General features: G+C 35.6%; 1 protein-coding gene across 1 annotated transcript; it reads right to left on the bottom strand.

Annotated features, from left to right (window-relative positions):
- Positions 1–514: 514 nt before the first annotated feature.
- CXCL11 (C-X-C motif chemokine ligand 11) lies at positions 515–1,729 on the bottom strand. The gene is made up of 4 exons (XM_028166134.1): positions 1,669–1,729; positions 949–1,075; positions 768–840; positions 515–526 (listed from the first exon to the last, which is right to left on the bottom strand). Exons 1-4 carry the CDS (start codon positions 1,727–1,729, stop codon positions 515–517), a joined length of 273 nt encoding a protein of 90 aa, XP_028021935.1.
- Positions 1,730–11,484: the final 9,755 nt, after the last annotated feature.

Here is an 11,484-nt window from a genome sequence, read left to right as displayed (position 1 = left end):
ATCAAATCAAGACCAGAGCTACTAATTCTGTTATGAAATATTTGCACTCTTACCAGTTACCCTTAGCTTATAATTGTCTTCGTAGTACATTTCATGAATTACAGCCTTTTTTTTATAAAACAAGATGGTGTTTAAGGACTTTTTCCAATTTTTAGGAAAAGGAATGTGGATTTGCATAAAAGAATATTTAGGGAGTGTTCATGGATGCTTTTGACTTATGAGTCATGGTCTTGATTTCAGTAATAATACATATTGTAATGTAAAATATAGGTCAAATACAGACAGACAACTTTTAGAGACAGAAATGTTTTCATAGCCACAGCGGAATAGTTACAAGCATCAAATCTCCTAGAAAGTTTCCTAACCTAGAAGTGCACGAATGTTCATTACAACAGGCAGGAGAAACTCAGTTTCCTATTGCAGAATTCTTGTCATGTCTGTAGTCAGTTACACTTGTTCTAGGTTTTCAAATCCTCCTTTCCAGGACTTCATACTTTCTGATATTTTAAAAAATTCATTCTTTCAACTTTCTGTAATGAGAAGATGAGAGTTTTATAAACTTGGGCTGTTCTTGTTTCCCAGTGATTTAGAAGTTGACATACAAAAACATACAGCAGGAAAGGGAAGCTAATTATAACCAGAGACCCCTTATCAAAACATTTACACAGGATCATAGCAGAACAGTTCTGCAGTTGTCAATTTTATTTTTTCAAAAGATTTGTCTTGGATAAAACAGATTATAAAATGGAAGTAATCTAGTAACCTACCTTCATTATAACTTTTGCTTGCTTTGACTTGGTATTTAGGCATCTTTGTCGTCTATGTGTTTTCAGGGTGATACTGTTAAGGGAAGATCCAAAACAGTCTTAAATTTTGGATGGAAAAACATAAGAAAAACAAAGCAAAAAAGCCACCACCATTGTTATCTTCAGTGAGTCCATTACTTACATCACTTCTGTTTTGTCACAGTTATTACTTGGGTAAATTATGGAGACTTTCTCAATATCTGCCACTTTCACTGCTTTTACTCCAGGGCCTGTGCAAAGACACCGTCCCGCTTTGAACATGGGGAAGCCTAGAACAGATCATAGCATCAATTACTAATACATCTGATTGCAATCATATAGCTATGATTTATGTATAATCTTGATTGAAGAATGTGGGCCAGGTTTTCATTAAGGCTAAAGATAGTAATTTGTCAAATAGCACTCAACACTGCTGTTACTGGGAAAGGAGCTTAAGTAAGAAGTTGATGATCTTCTCTTTAAATTTGTAAGCAAACCATTAAAGAATAAGGGGAAGAATGAAAGACGTTTATTGGAGATCAAGCTTATTTGCCTCTTGCTTTTATGCTCAAGAATTTTTCCAGAAAGCTAATAACATTATCTCATATAAAATCTTCTTAGCAGACATTTAAAACTATTGCTAAAGGCTCTTACCAGATTTTGCAGCCAAATAAGAAATTCTATTAAATTTATCATCTCTAGTTTAAGTAATCATCTCTAGTATTTTAAACATTTCCAATATTCTCTGCCAAACCTATAGTAACTTCTAATGTGTGAGGTTAAATAAAAATTTACTGTTTCTTTTAGGATAAAAGTGGAAGAAAAGACATTTGAAGCATTAGAAAAGAAATTTATAGGTTGAGAAGTAAAAAGTACCATATACCTTGAACAATTGTAGCACAGAATATCACAGCCAGGACTGTAGCCATGCCCTTCATATTCATGTTTGTCTGTTGCTGCTGCTTTGGCTTTGATACTCTTCTTGGAGGGAGTAGAAATGCTGATCATGGAAGAGAAGTCTTAATTGGCATATGTAAGGCATTTTATACACCAGCAGTCCTCTTACGGCAATAGGAATTTCCCTCCTTGAGTCATGTTCCTTTCTTCCAATAGTTTCTATTTTGTTCTCATCTAAATATTACTCTCCCTTCCTTTTGTTACAGGGTTGAAAGTAATACGAATGTGAAAGCTCTTTGTAGATAGTAAAGTGCTGTATAAATATAGAATAGAGTACACCCACATGGGAACCAGCCTTAAGGTAGCATTTCCTAGAAATGTATTTAATTATTGGACTACGCTGGGCAGTGAAATTCTGACTGCCATTCATTCTTCCATTCAGGAAGATTGTCTTCCTATATTCAGTCCTTTCACTCTCCATCCTTCACATAACTATATAAAAGAACATTCTTTTAAAAAATTATACTTTTTTGGACTTCCCTGGTGGCACAGTGGTTAAGAATCCGCCTGCCAATTCAGGGAACACGGGTTCGATCCCTGGTCCAGGAAGACCCCACATCGTGGAGCTACTAAGCCCGTGCTTGACAACTACTGAGTCTGTGCTCTAGAGCCCGCGAACCACAACTACTGAGCCCGTGCGCCACAACTACTGAAGCCTGCATGCCCTAGAGCCCATGCTCCACAACAAGAGAAGCCACGCAATGAGAAGCCCGTGCACCGCAACGAAGAGTAACCCCCGCTCACTGCAACTAGAGAAAACCTGCGTGCCGCAATGAAGACCCAACACAGCCAAAAAAATGAATAAATAACTAAATAAAGTAAAAAAAAAAGTATACTTTTTCTTTTGCTTTTAAGTCCAAACTCTTACATGTAAGACCTATTTTATTTGACATCAAACGACCTTTTATTTCACCTTATTTATATTTTGCTGACTATAATTGCATGTCTGAAGAAGTCTCCTAAACAGCTATACTTCTGAATTTATATCCATTTCTTTTTGCATGTTTAACAGTTTTTACATATATGTATACGTCTCAAGCACTGTTATTTAGTACATAAAGTTGTATGAGTTGTGGATTTTTAAAAAATGATTGTCTTTTCTCATGTGATGTTTTTATTTCTTGGATTCTACTTCCATGTAACCCCTGTTTTCTTTTTCTTTTTACCTTTCCCTCTTAAGCTTTCTAAATCTGTTTATTTTAAATATGTCACTTGCAAACACTTAAAAAATCATATCAAAGGGAACTTCTAATAGGTGAATTTAATTATTTTCCATGTAATTGGTAATCTGTAAGCTTTTTAAAATGCTTCCTTTATCTTTTCTGTCTTTGTTTTCTTTGATTTCTTTCTAACTTTAAATATATTTTCTTTAACATTTTCTTATGTGATTTGAACAAAATACATTGTTTTGTGTTTTGCTAGTAATCTTAGAAAAAGTCAGGTTAAAAATTTTCTTAATAATTTACATCAACCATAAATAGAATCTTCTGGTTCCTCCCTTTGTAAGATGAGAAGAATCACTGTAACTTTCTTTCAAACATTTCTTCCTATTTCCTAGTTTTGTTGGTATAATCTGGGGTTCGTAGCTAGTTTACTATTTTCAGATGATTATTTCACATTACTCAACTTCTTTTTTGAGAATTATGATTACATTTTATTCTGAAATCATATATTTATTTAGACATATCCTACATTTAAATTATTTTATCAAACACTACAAGTCTTTAAAACCTCTTAGTCTTTATTTTAATTAATCTCAAAGTAGCTGGATATTATTTCTCATTCATTCATTCATTTAACATATATGATTCAAGGCAAATTTTCTCACAGGAAAACTGGTAAAGTATCAATAAAAGGAATATGTTCTTGGATTTCATAAATCCTTATCCATTATTTTTTCTTCACTTCAAGTTCTCAGGTAATATGTAGATCCAGAATTATGCAGAGTTGGGACAGGAGGTGGTTCTGTGCTTTAACCTTTTTACTTCTTTATTTGAAATATACAAAAAGTAAGCCTAATTAGGCTCTGGCAGGTGCTAATATGGATGCTCTCTCTTTCCTTAACACTGTCTCCCTTTTTACTGCCTTTTCCTCCCAGAGTCCCTGCCTTAAAGTTTACTGGAAAGCACCACCCCATTCTACAATAGTTCATTGCTCATTCATTCATAGAACAAATATTTATTTTAGGTGTCTATTACATGCCTGGCACTCTTTTGAGATTTGAAAATAGAGCAGTGAAAAAATCAACCAAGTTCATTTTTGTGTCTTTCACGTTTTACAGTGTTCTATTGTAGAAGGCAGTCTGCCTAATTTCTACTGGTTCTGTAGATGTGTGTCTTTAAGACTATGACTTCTTCTGACCTAAATACTTTCTATTATCACATGAGGAGGATTAATTTCTATTCATATGTTATGGTTCCTTTAGCACTTTCCTCAGCTTTCCTGTATCCTTTCCTTCTTTTAAGTTTTGATATCTTCATAAAGTTTTCTTCAATACATAGTGATTTCTTCTCCTGGCTTTAGAGCACTTACTGTCTTGTCTAGCTTTATCCAGAAGAAATATAATGGCCACCTACTTAATTTTAAATATTCTAGTAGCCACATTTTTAAACGTTTTTTATTTTTATTTTTTTGGCCATGCTGCACGGCTTGTGGGATCCTTGTTCTCCAACCAGGTATCAAACCCGTGCTCCCTGCAGTGGAAGTGCGGAGTCCTAACCACTGTACCGCCAGGGAATTATCTCTAGTAGCCACATTTAAAAAGTAAAAAGAAACAGGTAAAATTAATTTTAATAATATATTTTATGAAACATGAAAAAGTTATTTCAAAGTGTAATCATTATAAAAACATTAAGAGATTTTAATTTTTTTAGTACTTCATCTTCAAATTAGCCACATTTCAGATGCTTAGTAGCCGCATGTGTTTAGAGATGACCATATTGGACAATACATGTCTAGTTATTCATTTAGCGTATTCTACTACCTTGATACTAAATTTTAAATAAAGATGGGTATGGAAAGAAGGAGAGATACTGTGCTTTTTTTTTTTGGTTTGTTTTAGAAACTTTTCTAAATCTTCCTAGTCCTTTCTCTCTTCACTAAGTCATTATATCTCATTGCTCTTTCTTTTTGTTTTATTTATTTATTTATTTTTATTTACTTTTTGGCTGTGTTGGGTCTTCGTTTCGTGCGAGGGCTTTCTCTAGTTGCGGCGAGCAGGGGCCACTCTTCATCGTGGCGTGGGAGCTACTCTTCATCGCGGTGCGCGGGCCTTTCACTATCGCGGCCCCTTCCGTTGCGGGGCACAGGCTCCAGACGTGCAGGCTCAGTAGTTGTGGCTCACGGGCCCAGTCACTCTGCGGCATGTGGGATCTTCCCAGACCAGGGCTCGAACCCGTGTCCCCTGCATTAGCAGGCAGATTCTCAACCACTGCGCCAGCAGGGAAGCCCTGCTCTTTCTTTTTGATTAAGCAGGACAAAGATTAAACTGTATTCTCTCTCTTTTTAGTAGTGTTTGCCATTTTTTGGTTGGTTCTGGAACTGGACTATTCTAAGTTCATCCACTCAAACAAGTTTCCCCTTGAATTTAAAGGAGAATCCCAGGAAACGAATGTAGTTTTTATAATTAATCACCAAAAACCTTTCCAGCTTAACATTTCTATAATCTGTGATTCATATGAAGTTTTAGTTATGATCCCCAATTATGCAATTAATGTAGAATTTTAAAATGTTTTCAAGTGGGAAGAGATTAGTGCAAGGCATTTAAAGATAATTCCCGACCCACCATTTACTAAGTTTTTGAATAATATATGGCTTGCAGAGAAAAGTAATTGAGACTATTTTGCCAGTTAAATTAGTGAAAAATGGGTTAGGAATGGAACAGTTCCCATTTATTATAAATCAGTATAATGTAACAGAATCCTGTTGTTCTGAGCTTATCACTCCTAGGGAAGAGGTTGCCACACATGTGATAGGCACCTAAAATAATGAATAGATGGAACAGATTGACATAGGGTTCTTAACTCTTAAAAGTATAGTAGTACAAAACCTGAATTCTCTTTTATAAAGGAATTAAGGCATATAAGGAGCTGCCAGTGGATTTTTTCAGAAACCCTTAGTGGAATACTACTTCTGTGATTTTCTTATAACATTATTAAAATGCTTTTCCCAGAAATCAGACAGATCCTACAGACTGTATTCAAGGCAGTTATTAGGCACTGGGCAAGGCTGTATTTTTTCCAAAAAATATTTTGGGAAAAAATTGTATAAACAATAAAAAAAATCATTAAGGCACTAAGGAATAGTGCATATTTTATTGCTGTTTGAAATCATTCCACAGAGACAGTGAATTTTGAATAAGGATGTTTCTGAGCCTATACTTAATCTCTTTGTTTGAGATTGACATAAGAAGACATTTTCAAAAGCTGTACCCTGATAATGTAATCTGGTATTTGAGAATGAGATGTACAGAAGCTCACATTTCATAAGGACGACTTCATCCGTGATATGTGCTACCCCAAACATTGCAGTCTCAAATGCACGCACAAAAGAAGAACCAATTTTCAGGGGCCTCCATCACCATACTGACCAACTGCTAGCCATCTACCTTTCCTCTCCTCTTCAGAATGACAGAAGGAATGGAATCAGAACCTGATACACCTTGCATCAAAGATTACTGAACTCTACCAAATTTCTAATGTTAAAGGAGAGACAGTTATCTGTACTCTGAAGGATGAACACAAAAAGAAAAATGATCTTTTAGCTTTCATTGATTGAAGATTTGAAAGTTACAGTTCAATTTACTTTGCTTTTTAACTATGCCTTTTCATGCTGGTCAGACACAGGCTATCTGTATCTTGTTCCTGGAGTTGGATGGCTTTCCATTATCTTAATTAAATTTATTGCAAAGGAGAGGGTTTCCTGGAACAGCTAAGCTACAGGTGATTTATTGAACTATAACTCTTTGATTTTCTGGGAAATAAGTTGATTACAATTTCAATCTACCATTCTTCTTCTGAAAAGAAAACTTAATGTTTTACTTTTTTGGAAGGAGAGTTATCAAATAATCATTATTTGCTTTTTTTTTAAACATCGTTATTAGAGTATAATTGCTTTACAGTGTTGTGTTAGTTTCTGCTGTATAACAAAGTGAATCAGCTATATGTATACATATATCCCCATATCCCCTCCCTCTTGCGTCTCCCTCCCACCCTCCCTATCCCACCCCGCTAGGTGGTCAGAAAGCACCGAGCTGATCTCCCTGTGCAATGCAACTGCTTCCCACTAGCTATCTATTTTACATTTGGTAGTATATATACGGCAATGCTACTCTCTCACTTTGTCCCAGCTTACCCTTCCCCATCCCTGTGTCCTCAAGTCTCTTCTCTACATCTGCGTCTTTATTCCTGTCCTGCCCCTAGGTTCATCAGAACCATTTTTTTTTTTAGATTCCATATATATGTGTTAGCATACGGTATTTGTTTTTCTATTTCTGACTTACTTCACTCTGTATGACAGACTCTAGGTCCATCCACCTCACTACAAACAACTCAATTTTGTTTCTTCTTATGGCTGAGTAATATTCCATTGTATATATGTGCCACATCTTTTTTTTTTTAACATCTTTATTGGGATATGATTGCTTTATAATGTTGTGTTAGTTTCTGCTGTATAACAAAGTGAATCAGCTATACATATACATATATCCCCATATCCCCTCCCTCTTGCGTCTCCCTCCCACTTTCCCTATCCCACCCCTCTCGGTGGTCACACAGCACCAAGCTGATCTTCCATGTGCCACACCTTCTTTATCCATTCATCTGTTGATGGACACTTAGGTTGCTTCCATGTCCCAGCTATTGTATATTTGCTTTTTTTTTTTTAATTTGCTTTTTTTAACCTGTTTGTTTTATGTAGAACCAAACTTACTTGCCTTGGAATATTACTTTTTGCCAAGTTGATCTTATTAGAGTATAATTAACAAGTGTCAAAGAGAAGCTATTTGATTTGTTTTCACAGTAATTCAGAAGGAAAAAAAAACACATGGGTTTGAAAATGAATTATTTTCCTCTAGAATTTTGGGTAAAATTTTAAGACCTCATGTGTTAAAATTTAGAAGACAGAAGAAGAAACAGTCAAGTTCTGTTATCTCACTGAATAGATTAACCCTCTTTTCCATGTCCTCTATACTCCTCACAGAATGTTTGCTGCTATTTGCGTGTATTTGAGCCAGTAGCAGTGGGTTGTATAAAGCAGCTTCAACATCACCATAAACTTGAAAGTAATCATTTTTCTCACAGCAAAGGCAGCTCTGTGCATGGCCTTAAATTGCCTGCCTGTAAAATGACTGCAATCTACAACTGCCAGGTCCATGTAGATGTTCATGTTAATTTTCCAAGTTGGGAAACAACATGCTTATTGTTAGGTGATAGAAACATGTGAGAGTTTAGCAATGAACAACTTTACAAACAACTAACTGAAAGAAGCTTGATTCAATAAGCGGAAGGAAAATTTTGCTGTAGCCTCCCGTATCATTACTCTATTTTTTTCTGCTACTCAGAGAAGCTGAAGGAGAGGGAAAAATAGATCTGGAAGGTATTATTTCAGGGCTAGTTGAAAAGAGGGTAGTACACAAAAGGATCTTGCCTGGAGAGATGAGTCCTGCATGTGAATGTTAGAGGCACTATGTATGTAAGGTATGAAGTTGCATTGGATTTATTTGTATTTTTTAAAAATAGAATAAATGGTTATTTATAAAGAGCATTTCAGTACACATGGTTTGACAATATGAACTTTAACTAAATGTAATGTTTTAAATAGGAGATACAGTCAGGAATGTGAAAAAAAGAACTGGAAGGACTTTTTTTTGTTGCAAAATTTTATTTCTTGTATTATCGTGATACTTAGAATAAGTGAATGTCTTTTGGATTCAAAACAAGAACAACTCTTTAAAATATTTAGATAGGCTGTGTATTATTTTTATTTTATAGATTATGCTAAATGCTATTTCCCTTTTTAATAAAAAGCCAATAAAACGTTCTTGTCTTTTTCCTGTTTCTAAGACTTTCCTGGTTATTGGTTTCACCTTAGAAGCATACATAATCTAGCTTACTTTCCATGTTTCTTGCTTCTCTAGTCTTTAACTTAATTTACTTATTTTTTAATATCTTTATTGGAGTATAATTGCTTTACAATGTTGTGTTAGTTTCTGCTGTATAACAAAGTGAGTCAGCTATATATATACATATATCCCCATATCCCCTCCCTCTTGGCACCTCCCTCCCACTCTCCCTATCCCACGCCTCTAGGTGGTCACGAAGCACGGAGCTAATCTCCCTGTGCTATGCAGCTGCTTCCCACTGGATATCTATTTTACATTTGGTAGTGTATACATGTCAGTGCTACTCTCTCACTTTGTCACAGCTTACCTTTCCCCCTCCCCGTGTCCTCAAGTCCATTCTCTACATGTGCATCTTTATTCCTGTCCTGCCCCTAGGTTCATCAGAACCATTTTTTTTTTTAGATTCCATATATATGTTTTAGCATATGGTATTTGTTTTTCTCTTTCTGACTGACTTCACTCTGTACGACAGACTCTAGGTCCATCCACCTCACTACCAATAACTCAATTGCATTTCTTTTTTATGGCTGAGTAATATTCCATTGTATATATGTGCCACATCTTTTTATCCATTCATCTGTTGATGGACACTTAGGTTGCTTCCATGACCTGGGTATTGTAAATAGTGCTGCAATGAACATTATGGTAAATGTCTCTTTTTGAATTATGGTTTTCTCAGGGTATAAGCCCAGTAGTGGGATTGCTAGGTCATATGGTAGTTCTATTTTTAGTTTTTTAAGGAACCTCCATACTGTTTTCCATAGTGGCTGTATCAATTTACATTCCCACCAACAGTGCAAGAGGGTTCTCTTTTCTCTAGCCCCTCTCCAGCATTTATTGTTTGTAGATTTTTTGATGATGGCCATTCCGACCATTGTGAGGTGACACCTCATTGTAGTTTTAATTTGCATTTCTCTAATGATTAGTGATGTTGAGAATCCTTTCATGTGTTTGTTGGCCATCTGTATACCTTCTTTGGAGAAATGTCTATTTAGGTCTTCTGCCCATTTTTGGATTGGGTTGTTTGTTTTTTTGATATTGAGCTGCATGAGCTGCTTGTATATTTTGGAGATTAATCCTTTGTCAGTTGCTTCGTTTGCAAATATTTTCTCCCATTCTGAGGGTGGTCTTTTTGTCTTGTTTATGGTTTCCTTTGCTGTGCAAAAGCTTTTAAGTTTCATTAGGTCCCATTTGTTTATTTATGTTTTTATTTCCATTTCTCTAGGAGGTGGGTCAAAAAGGATCTTGCTGTGATGTATGTCATACAGTGTTCTGCCTATGTTTTCCTCTAAAGGTTTTATAGTGTCTGGCCTTACATTTAGGTCTTTAATCCATTTTGAGTTTATTTTTGTATATGGTGTTAGGAAGCGCTCTGATTTTATTCTTTTACAGGTAACTGTCCAGTTTTCCCAGCACCACTTATTGAAGAGGCTGTCTTTTCTCCATTGTATATTCTTGCCTCCTTTATCAAGGATAAGGTGACCATATGTGCGTGGGTTTATCTCTGTGCTGTCTATCCTGTTCCACTGATCTATATTTCTGTTTTTGTGCCAGTACCATACTGTCTTAATTACTGTAGCTTTGTAATATAGTCTGAAGTCCAGGAACCTGATTCCTCCAGCTCCATTTTTCGTTCTCAAGATTGCTTTGGCTATTCGGGGTCTTTTGTGTTTCCATACAAATTGTGAACTTTTTTGTTCTACATCTTTGAAGAATGCCATTGGTATTTTGATAGGGATTGCATTGAATCTGTAGATTGCTTTGGGTACTTTAGTCATTTTCACAATATTGATTCTTCCAATCCAAGAACATGGTATATCTCTCCATCTGTTTGTATCATCTTTAATTTCTTTCATCAGTTTCTTATAGTTTTCTGCATACAGGTCTTTTGTCTCCTTAGGTAGGTTTATTTCTAGGTATTTTATTCCTTTTGTTGCAGTGGTAAGTGGGAGTGTTTCCTTAATTTCTCTTTCAGATTTTTCATCATTAGTGTACAGGAATGCAAGAGGTTTCTGTGCATTAATTTACTTTACCATATTCATTGATTAGCTCTAGTAGTTTTCTGGTAGCATCTTTAGGATTCTCTATGTATAGCATCATGTCATCTGCAAACAGTGACAGTTTTCCTTCTCTTTTCCAATTTGGATTCCTTTTATTTCTTTTTCTTCTCTAATCGCTGTGGCTAAAGCTTCCAAAACTATGTTGAATACTAGTGGTGAGAGTGGGCAACCTTGCCTTGTTCCTGATCTTAGAGGAAACGGTTTCAGTTTTTCACCATTGAGAACGATGTTGGCTGTGGGTTTGTCATATACGGCCTTTATTATGTTGAGGTAGGTTCCCTCTATGCCTACTTTCTGCAGGGCTTTTATCATGAATGGGTGTTGAATTTTGTTGAAAGTTTTTTCTGCATCTATTGAGATGATCAAATGGTTTTTCTCCTTCAATTTGGTGATATGATGTATCACATTGATTGATTTGCATATATTGAAGAATCCTTGCATTCCTGGGATAAACCCCACTTTATCATGGTGTATGATCCTCTAATGTGCTGTTGGATTCTGTTTGCTAGTATTTTGTTGAGGATTTTTGCATCTATGTTCATCAGTGATATTGGCCTGTAGT

This window comes from Balaenoptera acutorostrata, chromosome 5 (assembly GCF_949987535.1).
Source record: "Balaenoptera acutorostrata chromosome 5, mBalAcu1.1, whole genome shotgun sequence".
NCBI classification, from domain to species: domain Eukaryota; kingdom Metazoa; phylum Chordata; class Mammalia; order Artiodactyla; family Balaenopteridae; genus Balaenoptera; species Balaenoptera acutorostrata.
The sequence above is the reverse complement of the archived record's forward strand: the minus strand, read 5'-3'. Positions and strand labels throughout refer to the sequence as shown.

Excerpts from the sequence above, each read along its gene's own strand:
- CXCL11 (XM_028166134.1), bottom strand. The coding sequence starts at position 1,729 with ATGAATATGAAGGGCATGGCTACAGTCCTGGCTGTGATATTCTGTGCT. Across the intron at positions 1,076-1,668 it reads CTGTGCTACAATTGTTCAAG|GCTTCCCCATGTTCAAAGCG; the intron begins GTATATGGTACT and ends GATCTGTTCTAG. Across the intron at positions 841-948 it reads TGTGACAAAACAGAAGTGAT|TATCACCCTGAAAACACATA; the intron begins GTAAGTAATGGA and ends TTCCCTTAACAG.